The following is a 24,394-nucleotide window of genomic DNA, read 5'->3' as shown; positions in this document are numbered from 1 at the left end:
TGCTATATATACCTCAGGACAACTTCTCATCTTTCCCCACACCTACAGAGGTCCTCTTTCTTCCCCCTTGAGGTAGAAAACAAATGCTTGATAAAGGAGGATCTCATGAAGAAAAAGGAAAGGTGAAAAGTTGGCTGCTGGGTCTAACTCTTCTGAGCAGACTTCCCTAATATTCTTTTTGGTTTGGTCTTCAATCACTGGGAAAGAAATTCAGATGGGGAAAATGGTTTTATCTTTCCCAAGTTAGACAGTTTGGTTGGGGCAATAAGTATTTTTTTCTGAATAAATTTCACGAAACATCATAAAATCACAATGCATTGTACATTTATTCATGAGCCCTTCTTAAGTTTTTTCCACAAATGAAAACATTTCCTTACATCGAAACATGAGTGGTAACTTAAAATCAGTTTCATAGAAAAACTCATTTTCAGTCATTTTTTCTCAACCTCACCTAATTATTAAATCAAAAGGCAGCGAGAAGGAAGCTTTACTGTTTCAATACTGATGTTCTTCCCTCCCTGCATGCCTGGAGCTGTTGCTGCTGTCATTTGGGAACCCCACATCTGCAGGGAAAATATCCAAATAGAGTCTCCAAAGTGGATTTGATTAGTATTTGCTGGTTTATATGAAACTTTGGAAATATACTAATATTTTAAAAATAGTATGTTATATTTCCCCCATCAAGGAAAATTTGATCAGAGCACTGTACTTAAAGGAGAGCATTCGTTTCAAAATTCAGCTAATTTTATTCTCAAAGGCAAAGTGTTCTTATTATTCCACTTTAAAGAATATCCACATCTTGTAATTTTGAAAAGATGTTGGTAATAGGCTAATCAAGTACTGAAGTTTGGGAAATAATATATCTGATTTTTATCCATGGTGATTCTAAAGCGGGGGTTCTTAACCTTTTTGGTTCCATGGATCCCTTTGCCAGTCAGGTGAGAACCACGGGTCCCTTACTAAGTCCACAGTATTACTTAATAAATATATCACACCTGCACCAACATGTCCCCACAAGAATGATGTTTTTTTGAATTTCAATTCAAGCTCACGGACCCCTGGTTAAGAACCCCTGTTCTAAAGGAATTTTCAGTGGGAAAAAATCCTACAGTATTAAAGCTGATTTTTTTGGTGATTGATCTTGCCAAGAATATAATGTTTAATGGTGATACTTTCAGAAGTAATTGTGTTATATGAGAAAAATATAAAGTCTGATGGAAAATCTGATGTCATTTACTGTAGATGTAGGCAGATGGGAGTAGCTAGTATGTTGACATTATCCCATTGTAAAGTATGAGCTTACAAAATCAAATAAATCACACACAAAAAACCGTAAATTAAATCCCTTTAAAAGTAAAAAAAATACACCAATCTTAAAAGTTATCTATTGCTAAGAAGTATTTCATAACTATTCTGAAATTATTTTTATTATCAATTGTTTTTCCCTGGACATTGGGTAACAGAAGACAAAGGAAATTGAGGTAATTTAGGCCCATGGAAAATAAAAAGCATGTAGTCATTTTTCTTACATTGCAACATATATTGCAGTAAGAGTAAATAAAAATAAATGTAAACTTGACATAGCAAGCATGCTTGACACTAACCAATTCTTCACGTAACCGTTAAATTGTAAGTGTAACATCATTAACTAAGAACTTAGAAATGTTTGATGCACTTAGAATAAGTGTAAGACAAGTTTATTTTAATGTAATGAAATATTTATAAATTGTTATATATTTTGATTAGCATATAAGTATACTATATTAAAGCACTTTTTAAGTGCAGTAGATATTATCATTACAATGCATAGCAATTGTCTTGAGTGATAAATAGTATAACCTAATTTTAACAAACCTAAACATTTGGCTAAGCAGTGATTTGTTCTATTTTTAAATTAGCAACTTTTCTACTTTTCACTTTTTCTAAAAGGTTTTTATTTTAAAATTAAGGCTAAAAGAAAATCAATTTATTTGTAGAATTATTTTTATTCCCATTAAACTTCTTTTGACTTTCTAAATTATCTTTCCTTTAGTTTTTAATGAGTTTTGTTGAATAGTAACGTAAGTAGCAGCAGTAATATATTAGATCATAATGTATGCTGTGCAGCTATATGGCAGATTCTGATTGCTTAGTCCTTAGAATTTTGAAGGTAACTATTTAATAGAACACTGTTTGTATTACTAAAATAAAATGTTTCTTCCCCAACATGCAAAATTAAAAAGCACACATAAATAACCATTATCATTAGCTCACAAACATATGCTACAGACCATCTACTATATATTATTTTATAGCTTTTCCAATGTAGTTTAGCTAACATTTTAGAAATATGTATTATTTCTAAATTCATATGCCTGTTTAAACTTCATTATCTCAAATGATACTGACAGAATGTCATGAAACAGTATCATGATATACATATAGACATTATTTTGGTGCAATAAACATGTGCTTTTTAAGACTTTCTTAATAAACACACATGTTTATTCTTTGCTAAAACATGTTTCTGCAAGTGCCATACCTATATTTTGCATGTTTTTATTTACCTGATTAAGACTTCCTCACTGAAAACTTCTTTTCTTTTGAAAGCACATTTTAATTAAGAATAAGAGCCCTTATTAATTAGATAAAGCCATTGTTTTTCCTGCCAGGAATCCTCTCCTTCACCAAATTGATAAACTGTAAAACATAGGTTTGGCACTGAAACATGCATTTTTATATTTTTGCTCCTTATTAACCAGATAACACATGAGATGCAATGAGACTTCCACAGAATAAACTTCGTATTATTGGTATCTCTGAGCCTGATGCTCTATGACCAGTACTAGATTTGTAGACGTTGCTGGTGTGGTGATTGCATCTTATGTGGGGTGTATCTGGTGTTTTATTATTTGTTTTAGAGTGTCATTTCAATGTAATGTGCTGTTCTTTGTGTCTTTGTTGTCTCTTTTTTTTCTTTGTCCCCCCAACAGCATTTTGTCCCGCACAGGGAAGAAGGAAAACCAAGATGCCTCCAATTTGACAGTGCCCATGACCATGTGTCTTTTTCCTGTGCCATTCCCACTCACCCCATCTCTAAGACCGCAGGTCAGTTCCATCAACCCTACTGTTACTCGCTCCCTCCTTTACAGCGTCCTGCGAGATGCCCCTTCTGAACGCGGTCCGCAAAGTCGTGATGCTCAGTTGTCAGACTACCCTTCTTTGGACTATCAAGGCCTCTACGTGACTTTGGTGACTCTCCTGGATCTAGTTCCTTTACTACAGCATGGCCAACACGGTGAGCAATTTGATTGAAACCATTGACGAGATACATGTATATTTATGTAGGTGGAGCAAGGGGCTTGGAGACTTGTTATTCATGCTACAAATCACTTGAAAGGGCTTTGTGTTTCTTACACTGAAACTTTATGGTATTTCCCTGTTCTGTCACTTTTCACTGTTTTATTGCTGGAGGTTTGTTATCCAAGTGAGACTGTGTTGGGGAGAATAGGCTGGAAAAAGGAGGAGAAAGATAACAAGACAGTATCTCCTCTCTCCTGATGTGCTTATCATGGGCGCTTTTGTTTAAATTTTGATTTGGGGGCTTAGATTTTAAAACATAACCCCAGAAAATGTAAGAGGTGAAGCTGGAAGAGCAGGCTCCAATCCACTGACAGATCTGTGCTTTGGAGAAATCACAGAATCTCTCTGGGACTCATTTTTTTCCTGTCTTTAAACTCAAGAGGTTAGATAAGAAGAAAGCTCTAAGGTCTCTTTGAAACTTAACTATCAATAGTTATTACAAATTGCTGTCTGCGGGGTACAGTATGAAGTGGTGTCCTATGTGGTATACAGTAAATGCTCTCAGGGCTGTTTCAGAATGGATGCCTGAGAAAACGGTTCTTTTCTTAACTCTTTCCCCTTTCTACTCTGTGTCTTTACTCAATTTCATTATCTTGCTGGTTTACCAAATTCTTCTAAATCTAAATGGGAGTACAGTAATAAATACTGAATTCCCAATATTGTTTTTGGAAGATCAAATGGATAATCACAGAGCGAGAAAAGAGATTTTTGGGGGGAACATGCCATTTTAAAACATTAGTTGTCTTAACTTTAAAGCACTGATAATTTGGTCCCTGGAAATATGATAACCAAAGTGTCCCTATATGGGAAAATCGGAATTTTGGAGAATTAGTGAGCAGTGGGGATTATTTTGCCACATAGTTGCAGCTAAATCTCCCAGATAATGCTTAATGATTTATCTAGTACAATGTGTTCCTAATTTTAAACTTTTTTAAAAAGTGACTTTCATAAAAATGATGAAATAATGATTATTGTGTTTGTTTTTTCTTATATTTGTAATTCTGTATTATAATGAATATGAAAAATGTAGAACTTTATGAAGTTGTTTTCTTGTATAATTTTGTAAAATTCTTAAGCCTAGCCACTTTTACTGTGATCCCTATTGCAGCTCAGAACTTAAATGAAATAAATCTTTGAACTTGAGGTTGCCAGAGCTTACCGTGGTGGTGAGCTTGTCAGTGACTGATTGCAGGCCTTTCCTTTATAACTACCAATTCTGAACTCACCGTGGACCTGCCTTATCCTAGGACGGGCCACTGTGTTAGGGAAGCTATCCTCATCTCCAGAGGCCCTTGATTAAGAGAAAGGCATTCACTTTGGTAAATCGCAACCCATTTAATTGCAATTAATACGTAAAATATGACAATTTCAGAGGGATGCTTTTATACCTCTAACTGTTTTGTGACTTTACTCTTCATTGTTGCCTATATACTGTGTTCTGCGTGATGGAAATTACAAGATAAGAAAAATCTCAGCATACCATCCCTTGGAGGTTAAAAAACAATAGAGCGGGAAACGGACTTTGGCCCAGTGGTTAGGGCGTCCGTCTACCATATGGGAGGTCCGCGGTTCAAACCCCGGGCCTCCTTGACCCGTGTGGAGCTGGCCATGCGCAGTGCTGATGCGCGCAAGGAGTGCCGTGCCACGCAAGGGTGTCCCCCGCGTGGGGGAGCCCCACGCGCAAGGAGTGCGCCCGTGAGGAGAGCCGCCCAGCGTGAAAAGAAAGAGCAGCCTGCCCAGGAATGGCGCCGCCCACACTTCCCGTGCCGCTGACGACAACAGAAGCGGACAAAGAAACAAGACGCAGCAAATAGACACCAAGAACAGACAACCAGGGGAGGGGGGGAAATTAAATAAATAAATAAATCTTTAAAAAACAAACAAAAAAACAATAGAGCATTGTTTCTCCAGGTGTGTTTGGAAGAACATCGGTATCACATAGAGAACATGCTATGTAAAAACTAAGGAATTCTGGGTCACTTATCCCAGCACTTCTGGATAAGCATCACCAAGGGATGGGCCCTGAGAATCTGAATATTTAACAAGCTCCTTGGTGATCCTCTTGCACCCTGCGTTTGAGAACTGTTGCGCTGAAGCCAGAGGCTGTCCTCACGCTGGGGCTGTGTGGTATAGGCTATGTTTTGCCATAGTGCAGCTACTAACTCTCGGGTGATCTTGGGCAATCATGTCTCCTCTCTGAACCTCAGTTTCCTTATATGAAAAATACTCTAGGTGGCTTTCTGGCCGCTTTTAGTGCTAATGTTCTGTAATTAAGTTAAAAGGATCCGCTTCTGTGGCAAGTACCCAGGTGTCTTTTAGGCACAGCCTCAGTTATTTCTCGGTAAAACATCAGTGAATTTTCCATTTTGTCTATTTGAACCCAAGGTTGACTTATCCTTGCCCTCCAGGATGTGGTCCTGAGCTGTCCACTGTCAGCTGCTGTGCCTGTTGACAGGGCATAGTAATTTCAATAATAATCAGAAATAACATTAGGAATCAAATTAACACTACAAAGGTACATCTGCTGCTAAACAAACAAATCTACTAACTTTTTATTATAATGGTTACTAAAATCATTGCAATCTTTTTCAAGTCTTGTCTGATGGCCTTTATATTTGGAGGTCCAGAGATAGCAAAATATATGTTCAATGTAATGGGATTTGGTCTAAATGTATTCTAAAGCTAAAGAGTTACGGTTTTTTGAATGTCCTCTATTTTTACTCCTTGTGCAGGTAATAGTAACAGTAACAATAATAATATTACTAAAAATGGTTAATATTTGAGGAGCACACATTATGTGCTATGCCAAGTATTTTACATTTATCTCCTTTAAACCTCATAGCAATCCTTCAAATGATGTAAGGTAGGTACTGTGATTATCCCCTTTTAAAATATGCTCGGACAAAGGCTTTATTAGGTGACACTTCCTTCCATGATCATTGATAACTAAAGTACAGGGTCATGCAGTATCAGTTTATGGTTTCCTTCCTTTAGTGTATACTGAATCTGATTCTGTGCTGGAGGATGTGAGTCACCTCATTGCCCAAGAATCTACTTTTAGGAACCTTGTGGTTTGGTTGATGGAGCCAAAGTAGCCTCGTTTTACTTCCAGACCTTCCCTTGGGCAAATAATTCAGCATCTTTGTGCCTAAGTTTTCTTGCATAAATTGTAATGGATATAAGAATGTTAGAGGGATTTAAGGAGCTACTAGCCCATGGAAAGAGCAATAGGAATGCTAAGTATTACTAAAATTGATAAGGTGTTGAGGAAAAACTCTTGTAATAGATATTTATATTTCTTATTCATCAGTCATTTACTGAGCAACTACTATATATATAGAGTCCACTATACTAAGCAATATGTTTCAAAACTCTTAATAGGAAAGGAAGAATAGTTGCTTATAATTTAAACCAGTTCATAGATACTTAAAATGTAAAATTAGCATATTTTGTTTATAGCAAAATATTCAGTGACTGATTTTTCAATTTTGTTTTGTAGATCTTGGACAGTCAATATTTTATACAACTACATGTTTGCTACCCTTTCTCAATGATGATATTCTGAGTACTCTGCCCTACACGATGATATCAACGTTAGCTACCTTTCCTCCATTTCTGCACAAGGATATTATTGAATATCTTAGCACATCTTTTCTACCAATGGCTATATGTAAGTTCAATCTTTAATACTATACTGTTTTTATGTATTGTACTAATGGAAATTACTTTTGATGTTATAAGCTCTAGATTTTCAGGATTATAATGGAATTATTAGGTTGGTGCAAAAGGAATTGAGGTTTCGGACCATGAATTTTAAATCATTATAACTAGGCTCAAACAGATCTTTATTAATCAAAATAGGAACCATTACAATCAACACATTTTTGCCAATGAGAAATAAGCTTGCTTATTCCTGTAGCATAAAAATCCATACTTCGGGATTCGGTGAACTCTTGGAAAGCATTTTTTTACATCCTGCTGGTTGTGGAAGCGTTTTCTCTGCAAAAAGTTGAGATGCTTGAAGAAGTGGCAGTCGGTTGGTGAGAGGTCAGGTGATATGGTGGATAAGGCAGAACTTCTGAGCCCAATTCATTCAACTGTTGAAGTGTTGGCTGTGTGATGTGTGGTCTGGCGTTGTCATGGAGAAAAATTGGACCCTTTCTGCTGACCAAAGCTGGCTGCAGGCATTGCAGTTTTTGGTGCATCTCATTGATTTGCTACACATACTTCTCAGATATAATGTTTTCGCCAGGATTCAGAAAGCTGTAGTGGATCAGACCAGCAGCAGACCAACGAATAGTGACCATGACCTGTTTTTGGTGCAAGTTTGGCTTTGAGAAGTGATTTGGAGCTGCTTCTTGGTCCAGCCACTGTGTTGGTCATCGCTGGTTGTCGTGTAAAATCCACTTTTCATTGCACATCACAATCCGATTGAGAAATGGTTCATTGTTGTTGCGTAAAATAAGAGAAGGCAACACTTCCAAATGACAGTTTTTTTTAACTTTCTGTCAGCTCATGAGGCACCCACTTATCAAGCTTTTTCACCTTTCCAATTTGCTTCAAATGCTAAAGGACCATAGAATGGTTGACGTTGAGTTCTTCGGCAACTTCTCATGTACTTTAAGAGGATCATCTTCGATGACTGCTCTCAATTGGTTGTTGTCAACTTCTGAATGCTGGCCACTACGTTCCTCATCTTCGAGGCTTTCATCTCCTTTGCAAAACTTCTTCAACCACCACTGCACTGTATGTTCCTTAGCAGTTTCTGGGCCAAATGCATTGATGTTGCAAGTTGTCTCCACTGCTTTATGACCCATTTTGAACTCAAATAAGTGAATCGCTCCAATTTGCTTTTTGTCTAACATCAATTCCATAGTCTAAAATAAATATAAAACAAACAGCAAGTAATAAGTCATTAGCAAAAAAACATAAAGCAAGAAACGCACGTTGAAATGATGTATAACATAACCACATTTATTTAAGAACGTATGCCATTATCAAATGGCAAATTTCAACAATGTAAAACCATAATTACTTTTGCACCAACCTCGTACTTGCTTTACATATGCTATGATTTAAAGTATGAATCTTATGGTGAAAATCAAAGAAATGAAAAGAAAAGAAATGAAAGCCGAATGTTCCTTATGAATTATTTTATACACACAGTTTGATCTTATAGAATAGGGAGAAAGAACAAATTGCGGGACCTTTTCTCACTTAAAAGAAAGCTGGTGAGAGTGTGGCCTCAGGTGTAGAAATTCTTATCTTTTGCACCTGAAGACACTAAGGCGTGATGGGAGAAGCGATAAAGAGTCAAGATGTGCAGATTCTGGTCCCAGCTCTGCCCCTAGTTTGCTATGTAATATCGGGCAACTCACATAGTTGAAACCTCATCTACAAAATGATAACACCAGCATTCCCTCACAGGGAATGCTGTGACCATAAGGTGAGTCAAAATTTATGAAAACACTGGAAAAATTTAGAGCATACAGTTCGTGGACTAACTGGTGTTATAAAGCATGGAACTGATTTGAATTCGATTTTACTTTTGACTTTTACAGATTTTACAGACATGAAAGCAAAGAGAGAAAAAGGTTGGGTATTGTGATTTTATGGTCACAATTCTTCTAAAGTATTTTTAAAAGAAATGGATTATGAATTAATCCATGTTTCAGTGGATAATCTGGAAAGATTATGGGTTTAGAAGTCAGATCTAGATTTGAACAACCGCTCTGCCACAAAGTTCTATGTGATTTTAGGCAAGTTACTTAATCTGTTTCTAATCTGTAAAAGAATATTAATAATATCTACCTCATAAGGTTGTCTAATAATTAAAATTATTAACTCGGAACATTGTTAAGAGCTAGCACAATGCCTTGTCAATAAACGTTAGTTTATTTCTTTCCTTGCCTCCACTCTTGTTCTATAAAAATATCTTTTTGTCCACATTCAGTTCCTAGCAATTATACTTCACCATTTTAATTTGATCTATTTATGATCTTATTAAAGTTATTGCTTTCTAATAACAATTGGTAAACATACATAACTTTTCACTTACTTTTACTTACTTTATGGTCAAGTTTAGTTTCAGTTATGGTATTGTAATTTTCATATATTTAATCAGAGTCTGACTTCTCTGCTTAAATTATATGGAGATTTGAAAAAATTAGCAGACTGACTACACTATTCAAGTAATAGAATATTTGATCATTTTCATTTTTGGTACTGTGTAACCTTACCATTTAGACAAGTGCTTGTTTAAATTAAGGAATTACTGAGATTTGAAAAATCAAAGCTACAGTTTTAGAATCAACTAGACATATATATTCTTCTAAGTAATGTTAACTGTTAAATTTAGGCATAGGATTTCTTGGTTTTTGAAGCATAGTGGGTGAGGCTGCATCTTTCTAGCAATCTAATTTAGTGTATCCCTATTTCTTAGGAATAAATAATTTTTGGAGAGGCATTAAATGTATCAGGCTGCTGAAGTTATGCAAAGACTCTTAAAGCATTGAGACACCTGGCAGTTTGTTTTTTCACACTTGATTATAAATTTATCCTTAATTAGAAACATAGACCTCCAAAGGTGCCTTGTACTCACTTTAGAAGCCTTTCTTATTTAAACGTGTGGACCTTGGTAAATGAAAAGAACAAACTAGTGTTGAGTTTACAAAATGTTTGAATTTTAGTGTTTGTTAGTTGAGTAATGGTGTTCATTTAAAGATACAAACAGATCACTTCCTGTCTTTGGAATGCCATTATTTTCAGCTATACAGGAGGTTATTTTTGGCTTAATAATTCAAAGTTAAACAACCAACTGTCTTTCATGTAAGAGACACATATCTTCTTTTAACCCCCTGGTTGAACTGGTTCATTTGCTTATGTTGTTGCTCTCGGTTTAGTTTTTATAGTTCAGACTTTCATTTCTCATCACCATACCTTTAGTTCAATAGTGGGCAATCTTTGTCATCTTTAAATCTTTGAAAATAAATTGTAGTACCAAATTCTGAAGCCAAATTCTATTAAACTATTCGTGTGTTTCTATTGTACTTGTTACTTCACAAGTTAGATACAAAGACACAGACCTAAAGATAGAGAGAATATGGTTTTAGATTAATCATGTTATAATGGATTGATGTAAGTATGTGTGTCTGTTTATTGCATCCATGTTGTCTCTATTTTTGTAGTTGTTTCAGTATCTAGATATTTTGACCTAAAGAAGAGAGGAGCATTTAACTTCTTTGAGAATATTTTTATTTCAGGACTAATTAGATGTTAGGATAAAGGATACTGCATTTTCTGAGTCCTTGATAAAAAAAAGTCTTTACGACAAGAAGACTTTTATCTCTTCAGTGTGGTGTTCCCAAGTTCAAATGTAACACATGGACAGCTTTTCAGGTGTTAAAGAGATTATGTCATTAGGGACTAAGAGGATGAAGTTCTGAGTTTTGAAGTGGCTCTAATGAGGTATTGCAGCTCCTTCACATTGAGGCTGGCATGTATATCAGATATGTCCTTCATGTCATCTTTTTCAATAAAGCAAGTGCTATACGTTTGTTTGCAAATAACTCTTTTTGAGGTTCTGCAGAGCAAAAGCAGTTTATTTATTGTAAAATTCTCCTTTGGTATAAGCTTTCCTTTTTAACTCCTTCCATAAATAATTGATATACTTTTAAAATTCCAAATGTGTGCAATGAGCTTTGGTTATAAAAAAATAAATTAGGGAGTTACTGAGTATTGAAAAATCGTGTACGTTTCACTGTGGAAACCTCTCTTTTTCTAGTAAACAAATTGTGATTTGTGGATGTGATTGAAAATGGATGTTTGGAGGATGATGCTGTGGTAGAGAAGAGAAAAAGCTAATTCTAAATGAACATTACTTGATGTAGGCTACATTATTTTAAGGATATTAATAAAGCAGATCAGTTATATCAAATAGAAGCTTTTCTGGTATGTTTTTGAAGAATTTGGACTTCTTAGCATCCTGGACTGTGCAATTTCATGTATTTTTGTTTTCAACTTCAATTTCCTCGAAAAGTCATTTACAATCAGTAAAAATAAATGTTCATTCAGATATTTGCATGGACTTAAAAGCAACAGTATGACTTAGTTGAATATCTGGTTCCACACCATTGGTGCTAGATCTTTTTTTGTCTTATCAACAAGTGGGCATGTTATATTTCTATGATCTTCTGAAGACCAAAAATAACATGTGAAAATCCAACACAAGATGTTGGTGGTTTTTAAACAACCTTTAATCTATACAAGCTGTTTTATTAGTTATTATTATTTTTATAAAATAAGCCTTACCATGTTTTAAGAGCTCTATTGTTGAATCGTGGGAAATGTTCTGGAACAGGAATCCAGAAGAACTAAATTCTAGTCCTTTGACAGTTGGCAAATCTCTTAACCTCTCTGAACTTTAGTTTCCTTGGCTCTAAATGGTGAATAATCATAGCCTGCCCTGTCTACATCCCATGTTTGTTTTGAAGATCATGAGATTACATACAGGAATGGCCTTTGAATATTGTAAGATGTTATACAAGCATCTAACAGACTGAGGGCGTAGTCCAATCCAAGACATCTCAAATCCCATTGTAACTAAAACCAACATTCTACCCCAAATCACATATTGTCCTGAAATTTTAGTGTCTTAATTATTGCTGAGATAAGAGGCCATCCACTGGGATTTGGAATCTCTGTCCCTGTCTCCCACCGCCCAGTTGGTTGTATCACAATAACAGTTGTTATTACAGGTTTTGATCTCATAGGACTTGACAGAACACTTAAACAGTGTTGATGGACATCTTATCTCTATGACTTTTCATTAATCTATCAATCCACAAATATTTTAACACAACTTAATTACATTTAATGTTAAATTTAATATTTAATAGACTTCAGGGTCACTTTATCCAGTTTCCCCTTTATGTTTAACCAAAACATCCTTCTGAAGGTATGGATATCTTATGCTCAAACCTCATCTTGTGGAACACAGTTACTTCTGCTTACATACGCAGAAGACGCAAGCAGAGGAAGAACTCATTACCAAGTAATGCATTCCAGCAAAGCACAGGAAATGGTACTCTCAATTGGAGAATGGGCATCAGAATGTGTTCCTTCTTCCCAGGTGACTTCCTTACATTTACCCCCTAAAAAAGTATAAGGCTAGTGGGTTTTATTTAAATATATCCCAATTCATACCCCTTTTATACCAGCATCTCTCATCTGGACCACTCCAGTAGCTTCCAGGCTGGTCTCCCTGATTCCCCCCTTAGCCCTCCTAAAGACTATTCTTCACAGAAAAGCCTGAGTGATCCTCCAAGCATGTAAACCAGAGGTTACTTTCCTGGCCAAACCATCTAGTAGCATTCTATCACTCTTAGAATGTTCCTGCTTGGCCCAGGCGGCCCTCCATGATCTGGCTGTTGTCTACGTTATTACTTTCATTATCACCTCTCTTTTCATTCATCCTGCCCTATTCACACTGGCCTTTCTGCAGTTTCCTGCATTGATGGAAATATTCTTTAAAATCCTGTGTTGTCCAATATAGTAACCACTGACCCCATGTTGAAGGCTATTGAGCACTTGAAATGTATCTAGTGTGACTGAGGAACTGAAGTTTTACAATTCATTAAATACTTATTTTATTGAATTTTAAAATTGTAATTAATGTAAATTTAAATAGCCTCCTGCAGCTAGTGGCTACGATATTGGATAGCACAACTCGAGCATCTAATCTCCATAACAACAAAGATTTTTCATAAGGACAAAGGCTTGGCTATCTTGTTTACAGCCGTATTCCTGGGACCTAGAAGAATGTCTGTGGATAGTGCATAGGAGGTCCTGAAAAAATAACTGTTGAATGAATAAGTGATTAGAGTGTTAGTTATATGGTTAAATGGGTTGGGCTGTAGACCTAATAGATTGATTGGTGATCTCATGCAAGTAGTTTGACGTTTTATAATATATATTTTCTTGTCTATATACATTTTAAAAATAAGTCTCAAATGAGAGCTGTACATGACAGTACTTTAGAAACTATAAAATACAGGCAGAACTTAAGGAGTTGTTACTGCTCATGGAGGAAGGGGGTGGTAGTAGTGATTGTTCTGGTGGTGCTGGGAGGAAAACTTTTTATTATAGTTCTTAAGCACAATATTAAATGTAAATTTGTCTTATTTTGATTAATTCTCTTCTTCCTTCTATTGTATGTATTTTTGGCTTTATATACCCTTATGGAGACAAGTTACACATCTGTTTACATCATGCCTTTTTACAAGATTCAATAAATGATGTGTGCCTGTGCATGTTTATTAAATTAGAATTGTGCTGATTTTTTTCACACTATTAGAAGGCTAGGAAATGTCAAGGCACTGTCTGTTTATGTAAGTATTGGAGCCAATTTCCTAGGCTTGAGCCAGGGGAATGCTTTGGCTTTGTGGCTTACTATACTTGAGGGAGAGCATGGATTTATAGGGTGGAAGAGACAGCCAAAGGTCACTGAGCCGTTTGGGTTATTCTCCAAATAGATGTCACCTAAATCATCGAAGACATTTGGGCATCGATCCCATTTTTAAAAGGCTTCCAGGAACAGTGATTCTCAGCCTCCCTTACTAGTAGTTTTCAGCATTTAGAAATGCTTATTATTAAAATTGGAGATGAGTTTAAACAAAAGTGTAAACACTCATCCCAAAAGGAAAGGCTAAAAAATATACATATATATTTTTCTTCAGTATGTGTGAAACTAGACATTTTTTTAAAAACAAAGAGTCCAAAGAGCATGCAATTATCCTTCCCACACTTGTCGACATGTTGTTTTCCTTTCTTATTTCTCATCCCTCTGGTAGTGCTTCTTAAAGGGTGGCCCAAGGCCAGCTTACATCAGAATCACCTGATATGCTTATTAAACACACCACTTTCCTGCTTCCCAGGCAGATGGAGTCGGAATCTCTAGATGTGGGCCCCAGGAGGCTGCATGTGAACAAGCTCCTTGGCTAATGTTTGAGAACACTGCGTCTTGTTCTTTAGAATTTGTCTCAAAGTCCTTTTCCCTTTATTAATCATATTTGATTACCACTTAAAAGCAATGAACTGATATTGTATCTTTGTATGATTATTAATACTTATTTATATTGTATAGCTAAACTAATTTCCCCTGACTATCACATGCTTGGTGGGTAGGAGGCAGCCCAGCTGCAAGTGATTAATAAAAGTAAATTAAGGGGGTAGCTGATGTGGCTCAGTGGTTGAATGCTGGCTTCCCACATATGAGGTCCTGGGTTCAATCCCCAGCCCCCAGTAACTCCAAAAAAAAAAAAAAGAAAAGTAAATGAAAGGAAAATGGAAATTAACTGTGATGTTTTATTTACTTATGTGCTTGTTTCTGTAAAGCTGTTGTTGAAACCACTGTCCGTTATGATATTAAAATTCTTATGTAAAAAATAGCATCATGTTAAACTACTTTTTATTATATGATACATCTTTTATTAGTGTTTTAATGCTTCTATTTTACATGTGTTTTATAAGTTGTCTTCTTTTTAAATGTAGAAGAGAGATAATTCCCATGCATTGTACTTTAATGCAAATAAAATTAATTTAATTTTAAAAAAGCATATTTTGAGGTTATCTGCTTTTTTGTTGTTCCCCATGCCAGTGGTCTCCATGATGTGTAGGAAATTGACAGTTGACTTTGTTGAGGGTGTTATAATGACTATGAAGCAGTAGCTTCTGGGAAACTAAAGAGGAGGTTGTGGTAATTATGAAGACACTGGTGATGAAGGTTCGAATAAAATTGTTTAATGATATGAGTGTGGAAATAATTTTAAAATTAGGAGCTTATAATAACTTATAAATTTATAAATTTATTTGACAACCTACCACACAAAACCAATGAAAAGAAGAGGTTCCTCCCACTTATACAATTATCAATGAGAGAAGAGGGATTCATTTTATATTTAAGTCCTTATAATCTCTTTCCTATTGTGGGCCTTTCTCTGTATTACCATATTTGGAATAATAAAATACTCTGGAGACAGCATATTACTCCAAATGACCTCCATCAATTTTAGTTTTGAATACTTATAGGGGTTACCTGATATAATCTATTAAAAAAGAGACTGAGAAATTTAATATAGTGTTGGATGTCATTGTGAACAAGCCATTTAAAGATCTCTTAAAAACAGAACAGTAAGTGGTTATGATGTAGCGATCACAATTATATAGCTAAAAGGTACGTTTTGAAGAAATCAATTTGCTTTGTGATTGAATACTTGTGGCATAGGATAATATGTCTAGTAAAGCTTTATTCACAGATTCAAAAGTGCTTTATTTCATACAATTTAGATGGATACGAACCAGTAGGTTCTGGAAAACTAAAAAAGTGGTTCTGGTAATGATGAAGACACTGGTGATGAAGATACATGTGAAGGTTTGAATAAAATTGTTTAATGATATATGAGAATGGAAATAATTTAAAAATTAGCATGTTATTTCTTATAACAAGTGCTTTAAAATTTGTATGTGCGATTAAATTAATAATGTGCGATTACACATAATAGCTAGGCTATTATTTCTTCTCTCTCTCTAAAAGTTGACACATCCAAGTTAGGTTACATGTTTTATTTTTACTTTTCTTATTGGAATAGCTTTCAACATTCCTTTCTATCTGGACAAATAGAGAATTCTGGTTTTTCTTTTCTACCTGGATATAAACATCTTGGGAGCAGAGATCACATCTAAGTACAACTCTGACAAAGCCATTACATCCTTTTCTGGCATTGTTCCTTCTCCCTGTAGATTTGCGCTAACTGTTTGCTATCAATGATGGCAATTGGAGTATCTGTATGTTAAGACAAATTTTGTTGTTTTATTCATGCAAAAATTCCATTGACTTTGACTTGATTGGAGTTTTTTTTTTAAGTTCTTTCTCAGCTCTCATGCTCTATGCAAAGTAGCAAGTTTATATATATAGATTAAACTGTGTCTAATCAAAAATTTTGGTTGCAGTAGGTTCCTCAAGGAGAGAAGGTGTCCCTGCCCATGTTAATCTCTCTGCATCATCCATGCTAATGATTGCAATGCAGTACACATCCAATCCAGGTAAGTGGGAATATGAATTGCTTGGCTAATTCTCAAACCAATAATTAAACAAAACATCAAACAAGCAGGCTAGAAATTCTCATGTAAGAAGGACTTCTCTTGGTGAACTGGACAACTGGAGATGTGTTAGAAAACAAATGTTTGAGATGAAATAAAATTTCTCTTGCATACTGCTACTGGCAGTAGTCCTGCTGGATGGTCATATTTTAGGCTGTTTGAGGACACAATTTTAGAATGCTGACTGGAAATAAATTGAGTGGATGTATATAGACCTAGTTAAATTAGATTTATGAAAATCACCTGCAGTTCTAGCAATCAAAGGTAACAACTCTTATTGATTTAGCAAATTTGCTGCTTTAATGGCACAGGTATCACTGAACATAAATATTTTACATTTATAATGTTTCCTTGGAATAAATTCATAAAAGAGGGATTACTGGATTAAAGTGCTGGAAAAAAAAAGTCACTGGGTGTATATGAAAGGTCTTACTCTACTGCAGCATTACTGAATATTATCATAAAAATTTTATTGAGTTGGACAGATGAAAAGTATCTCATTGTTTTACTTTGTATTTCTTTGATTACTAGTGATATGGAACAGTTTTTCATATAATTTCCTTTCTGTAAATAAATCATCAGTATAATTGCAGATGAACTTGGGAAACTGATCTAAAAAGGGTCTCACTGGAATCACGTATTAAGATATGAACTCAGTTTTAATTTTTGTATAATGCTCATTTGTTAAGAGAACAGATATTGTGGCACTTCTTTCAACCTTTTACTTAATTGCATAATAAATTATTATTGGGCTTTTGATTCTGGATGAGGAAAAACAAAATTTTCATTTAAAATCTACTTCTTGGGAAGCAGATGTAGCTCAGGCGACTGGGCTCCTACCTACCACATGGGAGGTCCTGGTTCAGATCCCATTGCCTCCTAAAGAAGACAGCGAGTTGGTGTGGTGGGTGGGTGCAGCAAGCTGATGCAACAAGAGACACAAGAAGAAAAAACATTATGAGAGACAGAGCAAAGCAGGGAGCAGAGGTTCCTGGTGCCTCCAAAAGATGACAGCAAGCTGATGTGATTGGGTAGGTGCAGCGAGCGGACGCAACAAGATGATGCAACAAGAGATGTGGGGAGGAGAAAACATAATGAGAGATACAACAAAGCAGGGAGCAGAGGTGGCTCAAGCAGTTGGGTGCCTCCCTTCTACATCATGGGTCCCAGGTTTGGCTCCCGGTGCTCCTAAAGAAACAAGACAAACAGACAGAGCAAGTGAAAAACAACAAGGGTATGGGGAGAAATAGATAAAATAAATCTTAAAAAAAAAAATTCAACCTCTTAATCTGGAATGCCATCCTGTTAAATATGAAATTCCTCATAATTATTATGTGATATGATTAAAATATATGAATTTATTTTATGGGAAGTTATCTCATATCTTACTTTGTCTGATTTAAACTATCAAAATATTAATATTTTTTATATGTTCTGAAAAAAAAACCTTTTTGTGAAACCAGTTTATAAATGCCTTCATGTATGTAAATTATTTAGTCTCCTTAAAACCAAGTTTTCACATCTCTAACATGAGAATAGTTTTTCCTGTAGTACTTCTAAAATGTTAGGATTAAATGAATTAAGTTATTTGAGTTAAGTATTTGTCTAATGTTTACTTAATATAGTGACTGACACATTGTAAATGCTCAATAAATAACAATACTAATATCTATAACTTGCCATGAATTTTTTGCTGGAAAACCACTGTGAACAGATAGAGTTATATCTGTTGCCTCCAAATATGTAGCTTAATTTGGTTATTGGGGAATGCTTATTTTATACTAGGAGTTACATTTGGGACAACACTAGTCGTATGATGTGGGAAACTGTTAAAAAGTGAGGCAATATCCACCAGGGACTGCCTAGGAACACATCATTCCACCATTCAGATTTTTATTGGGAGCGCTAGCAGGTGGCAGCTTCATCTTTGTGGCTGATTGTATATCAAGGATATAGCATAGTCCTTGCTCAAGTAATAGGCATTGATTAAAGTAACTCCTATGCACAGGTACAGCTTTGTACCAGGTATTGTGAAAACCATACAGAAGTGTAAGATATGGTGCTTGCTATGGCATTTCTGACTAATTGGGAAGATTGGGCATATTCACATAAATCACTAATTAAAAATGTAGGGTACTATATGAAAAGTACCAAATAAATACTATAGACAGTGTTAATTTACCAGAGGGAGAGAACTCTCTGGATTGATCGGGAAAGGTTTTTTGCCACTTGAACTGAGTATGGGTCTTAAAATATGGATAGAATTTTGACTGATGGGATACATGGGACATTTTCAGAGGGTGAAGCAGTTTAAACAAAGGTCTGTTTGAGAGGCAATCAGTGGACATCCCTGGACAAGGTCTGGAGAGCAGATTCCTATCCAGGATGGCAGGCGCTGTTTAAGTGAAGGTGTCCTGGAGAACATAATTCCAATTTTAGAGGGTCATTCATAATTCAGCAAGTAGTCATTGAGTATTTACCATGTGCCAGGCACATGGTTAGTGAAACAGAACTTACCCCTGCCTTCACCTCATGACACTAGTGGTGGGTGAAGAAGACATTAATCAAAGAATTATAAAGTGTATAAAATTTCAATTATGATAAGTCCTTTGAGACCTTACAAAAGGGGATTTTTTTGTTTGTTTTTGTTTTTGTTTTTTTGAGGTCAAGGAGAGCTTCTCTAAGAACTGACAAAGCCTACAGGGGAGGGGAAGCTTCAAGTAGAGGAAATCATATGTGTCAGGAGGAAGCCGGCAAGCGAGTGGAACTGAAGGAAGATGAGTGTGGCTGGAGTTTAGAGAGTGAGGGCTGCCTGGTGTGAGACGCAACTGTAGATTTCTATGGGCAGGAACACAGTGTGCTGTGGGCACTGTTAGGGAGTTCTGTGTTTATCTCACACCCAGTGGGAAGTCACTGAAGGGCTTTGAGTAGGTATGTGTGTGTAATCTGTCTGCAGTTGAAAGATTGAAAAGGAGTCAGAATGGATGTAGATTGTTCACTAAGGAGGTCACTGTATTTGTCTAGGCATCTCAAAGGTGAGATTTATTCAGGAAGTAAAATTGATAGGAGTTGGCAACTTATTGGATATGGTGGGTCTCTGGTTTGCATAACTGGATGCATGGTAGGTACTGTTCACTAAGAATGGAGTCACTGGAAGAAGAAAAGGGTTTTTTGGAGAAGAATATAAGGTCCATTTTGGCCATGTGTTTGAAGTGTCTTTGATATATCTAAGAGGAGATGGTAATTAGGTAGTTGTGCATATGAATCTGGAGCTCAGAGCAGAGCTCTGGGATAGATCCTACGTGTAAGTGTGCAATGACCACCATTGAGATGCATATAGACAGTAATTGAAGCTGTGTGTGAATGTAACTTTCCTTAGACAAAAGCATGGAATGAAACAAGGAGTGGTTCTATGTCAGGCCTTCAGGAACTCCAGATAATGGCAGAGTGGAAGAAGATGAGCTTGCCAAGGAGACAGAGATGTATCTGTCAGATATATTTGGTTGACTAGCAGAAGCTTAGACGACCAAAACATTTATTGCTTACTTAATTGGAAATCTTGAAGATGGATCCACAATATCAGGGTGCTGAGATGGCATCTTTGTGTTTCTCTTTTACTTCCTCTCATGTTTGCAAGATGGCTGCCACAGTGGAGGTATTATATCCTCACACTACCACATACAAAAACAGATAATATGGTCAATCGGGGTAATTATAGAAAGATCTCCTAGTGGGCCTCTCTCTTTTTATCAGAGAGAAAAAATATATCCCAGGAGCTCTCCAGCAGATTCTCCCTTAGGTTTTCCTGGCCAGAACTGAGTCACATGACCAACGCTAGCAGCAGGAAAGTCTGGGAAAGTAAGTATCTTGCTTTTGTAGCGTATATCATGGGAGATGGATAAGGAAAAGGTGATTGATAACCCTGTAGTAGCCAACGACAGTGTCCATAGAGATGATAGAAGAGTGTCATGTAGTGAAGCTAAGGGAAGAGAATGTTTTATGAAGGAGACAGAGGTAGTAAGCATACTGACTGCTGCTGAAAGGTTAGGTAAGATGCAGACTGAAGAAATGTCCAGAGGTCATCATGACAAAAGAGCCCTGTTTCAGTAACATGATAGGGTTGGAAGATAGATCAGGAAAGATATCAAATAGGAATCTAACTAGGGTGAAAATATCTTTTTTCCCCAAATAAGCATAGCCAAGTCAAGGAAGCTTGCTGTTGTGTAACTTTTAAAAATTCCTCCCCAAGATGTAATTGCTGATTAAATGATAATTCTTCCATTCTGTTGCTTCTTACTTGCAATCTGTCCAACCTTGGGCAAGTTATTTAACTTCTCTAAGCCTCAGTTTCCTAATTGCAAAAATGGGCATATGGTGATTGAGAGACAATACATATAAAGTTTCAACACAGTACCTGGCATATAATGAATGCTCAATGAATGTGAGCTTTTATTATATTGATGATTTGGTGCTTTTGGGCTAGTTTTTTCCTAGGTAGTTCTTGATTACTTTGATATATACTAACGTTAAAGATTTATGCTTCCTAGGGATTTAAAAAATATTTCTTTTGTTAATACAATTAATGACATACTTCTTAAGGAACTTGGAATAAAATTTTATGAAGTATGATTTTTGAAAAATGTGACTATATGAAAATAAGTCATTTCTAGTTTAATGATGAGTTAAAAGTTATACTAATGTAGTTTATTATATCTAAAAAGATAATTTGTTTATTTACATTTCATGTTCAAATTATATTTTCTTCCTTACAGTGTATCATTGTCAATTATTGGAATGCCTCATGAAATATAAACAAGAAGTCTGGAAAGTAAGTTTTGGCCAAATTTAACTAATAGCCACTAACTTCATTTACATACTGTAGTAAAAATTATTTGCATACTAAAACTATTGTTTAGGTTAAAGTTATCAATACCATTATTTAGGCATGGAGAGCCTATAATTCTTTCCTCATTGGCTAATTATTTATCATTTGGAACAGAAATCATACTTTAAGAACACAGTGTCTTGACAGAAAAAGTAATTGGATGTATCTTTTCTTGGAATTTAGCAACTGTTATATTAAGTAATAAATAATTCTATTTATATTGAAAAGTTCCTTGAGTAGGGTTATGAGTTGTTAAGAAATGTGTTTTATGAAAACATATTTTATAATGGAGTGTTTGGCACACTAGAATGTTATTCTAAAAAACTTTCTTTAACATTACTCAGATTCAAAAGAAATTTTTAAAAAGACAGTGTACTTTTGGACTTTACCTGGGCGGGAGCTTATTTACAGAAGGAAAAAAAATTCTTGAATGTGATGTAGTCTATGAAGACACGCCTGGATCATAGATGCTGAGAATGGCCATATGGGAAGATTCTAGGGAAACTACTCACCTGCACCCTTTCATTGGAATGGGTACTGCTTTGGTAATTGAATGGGCTTTTTTTATTTTTATTTGATGACTTAAGCTTATGCTTCACATTTCCTTTAGGATCTTTTATATGTGATAGCCTATGGGCCTTCACAAGTGAAACCTCCAGCTGTGCAAATGCTTTTCCACTACTGGCCCAATTTAAAACCTCCTGGGGCAATAAGCGAGTACAGGGGGTTGCAGTACACAGGTAAGAAGAGAACTGCCCTGTAATGCTCTACTGCTATTTTTCCTATGCCACATTTGCATCACCTATTTATATATGTTTTTAGATCTTCCTGGATTATATTAATTATGCCTTTAGAAATTGTGATAAATCCTTCCTGAAACTAGGTGGCATATAAATAAACTGAAATTCATTTAAAAAATATTTATGACACCATAGCAAATTGTGTAAGCCCCAGTCCCATTTGCTAGCTGGCTGACCTATGGTCTTAACTGCTGGTCACACTAACTGCTCTATGGGTTGTGAGCATTGAGAACCATGCTGCAAATTGGTTCATCATTTAGCAAAATCCCCAGCTGGCTAATCCTGCTCTGATAAGAATACTTGGGGCATCTTCACTAATACCAGTTCATGTGCTAAATAAAGATTAAATGACCTAATGTCCAGTTTGTGAGGAAGAGTCAACAATTGATGAATATTGATATAAGTGATAACTGGGAAGTAAACATTGGACTTTAAGTATAAAGATATATATATATATGTTAAAAAAGCACACACTAAAAAGAAACAAACCAACCAAAAACAAAAACACCAAAACCAACCCAAAGAAAGAAAGAAAGAAAGAAACAAACAAACAACAAAACCCACCCCAGATCCCAGGTTGCTATTTATGTTTATATATCACAAAATCAAAGAAGCAGCTTGTGGCTAATGGAGCTTTTGAGCACCCTGCCCACACTTTCCCCTTCCGTATTTGTATACATATTTTTCTGAAAATGAGAGAGGTAAGTCTGTTTGCAAGATTAGCTCTTATTTATATGTTTGTAGGATTACATACTGGTGTTTTGAGAATCTGTGTATTTCTTGGCACCACTCCTCTTTACAATGGTATTTTGAGGTAGTTCTGTGGGGATTTAACTTAACTCAGGTATCTGATTTATATTCTTGATGAAAGATGTTAATAATTGCCTGGGATACTAATACCTGTGTTTTGGGTCTTGATGATTTTAAACCTAGAATAATATTGACCTTATTGGTAGCAATAATTATAATAAAACAATGAGGTAGATAGTAATTTTTTAAACTGGGAATTGGTATCATTGGTGCTATATATATCGTTGATGGTAGGGAATGTTAAAGTATTGCCGAATGGATAATTTGAATGTAAAAGCCTTAAAAAAGTCGAGAGAGTTAAAGAATAACAGGTGAAATGACTGAAGTATTTCAACCAATGCCTTCTTATGAGATCCCTAAAAAAGCACTTAAATGATGTATGAATGAGTAACCCAAAACAAATGAAATGTCTTTACTTGAGAAATATTTGGTAAGTCTACTTTGTGCCAGGCACTGTACACTTTTTGTTGTCTTTGTTTTTTTTTTTTTTGTTGTTGTTGATGATACAGTGTTGAGCAAAACTGACACAGAACTAGACCTCATGGAGTTTAATACAATCTAGATCTGGAAATTCATTCATTTATTCAACAAATACTTATGGAGGGTCTACCCTTGGTCAGACATTATTCTAGGCACTGGTGGTAAAGTAGAGAACAAAACAGTCTAAAATCACTAATATTTGGAACTTCCATCCTAGCTGTTGGGGAAAGACCAGGTAATTGCCATATAGTGTGGAAGTGCTCTGGGTAGAACAAATACAGAGCTGTGGGAACACGGGGGTGGGATGGGGTGGGAGAGGTCCTTAACCTTGCCCTCAAGGTAGGGAAGTTTGGGGAGGGCTCATTGGTCAAGGAAGGGTCTCCTGAGTCAGTGACATCTATGTTAATACCGAAAGGATGAAGTGGGATTAGCCATCAGAAGGTGAGCGAATCATGAATAGATAAATGTGTGTCTGAGGCAAAGGAATTGCATGTGCTCAGACTGGGTGACAAGAGAGCATGACAGTGTCTAGGAACTGTAAAAAGTCGAGTGCAGCCATAGAGCAGAGCGAGAGGAGAATAGTAGCCAGAGGTAAGGTGAAAGCCTGATAGAACCGGGAATGACTGTGGATTTTATCCTAATGGTAAAGGGAAACCAGGTACAGGTTTTAAATGGAGAAACCACATGCTGCACTTTGCCTATTCTGGGCATCCAGAAGCCTGACAAACCCACAGCCACTTCTTTCACTTGTGGGCATAGCCAGCCAAGCCTGTCTGCACTAAAATTGTCCCGCCTAAGCCTACTTGCTAAGATGAGAGCAACTCTTTCTTTTTCTCTTGGGCTATCTGAACAAGATACCTCTATCTAAGAGCACTCATTCTTCAGCTCATCCGTGTAATCATACACTCACACTTGCATT

General features: G+C 35.9%; 1 protein-coding gene across 8 annotated transcripts in view; it reads left to right on the top strand.

Moving 5' to 3' along the window:
* The window catches only part of UNC79 (unc-79 homolog, NALCN channel complex subunit), a 329,268-nt gene that overhangs the window by 96,447 nt on the left and 208,427 nt on the right, over nucleotides 1–24,394 (top strand). For 4 of the 8 annotated variants that reach the window (XM_058292338.2, XM_058292328.1, XM_058292322.1 and 1 more), the window contains exons 3-7: nucleotides 2,973–3,277; nucleotides 6,842–7,012; nucleotides 16,351–16,443; nucleotides 21,273–21,328; nucleotides 21,996–22,125. In XM_058292338.2, coding sequence (XP_058148321.1) covers nucleotides 2,973–3,277; nucleotides 6,842–7,012; nucleotides 16,351–16,443; nucleotides 21,273–21,328; nucleotides 21,996–22,125 — 755 coding nt within the window. The remainder of the gene's footprint in view (nucleotides 1–2,972; nucleotides 3,278–6,841; nucleotides 7,013–16,350; nucleotides 16,444–21,272; nucleotides 21,329–21,995; nucleotides 22,126–24,394) is intronic. The other 4 variants (XM_058292349.2, XM_058292334.1, XM_071213722.1 and 1 more) reach the window with 2 other exon arrangements.

This window comes from Dasypus novemcinctus, chromosome 3 (genome assembly GCF_030445035.2).
Source record: "Dasypus novemcinctus isolate mDasNov1 chromosome 3, mDasNov1.1.hap2, whole genome shotgun sequence".
Lineage (NCBI taxonomy): Eukaryota > Metazoa > Chordata > Mammalia > Cingulata > Dasypodidae > Dasypus > Dasypus novemcinctus.
This window is presented reverse-complemented; position numbering and strand designations above follow the sequence as displayed.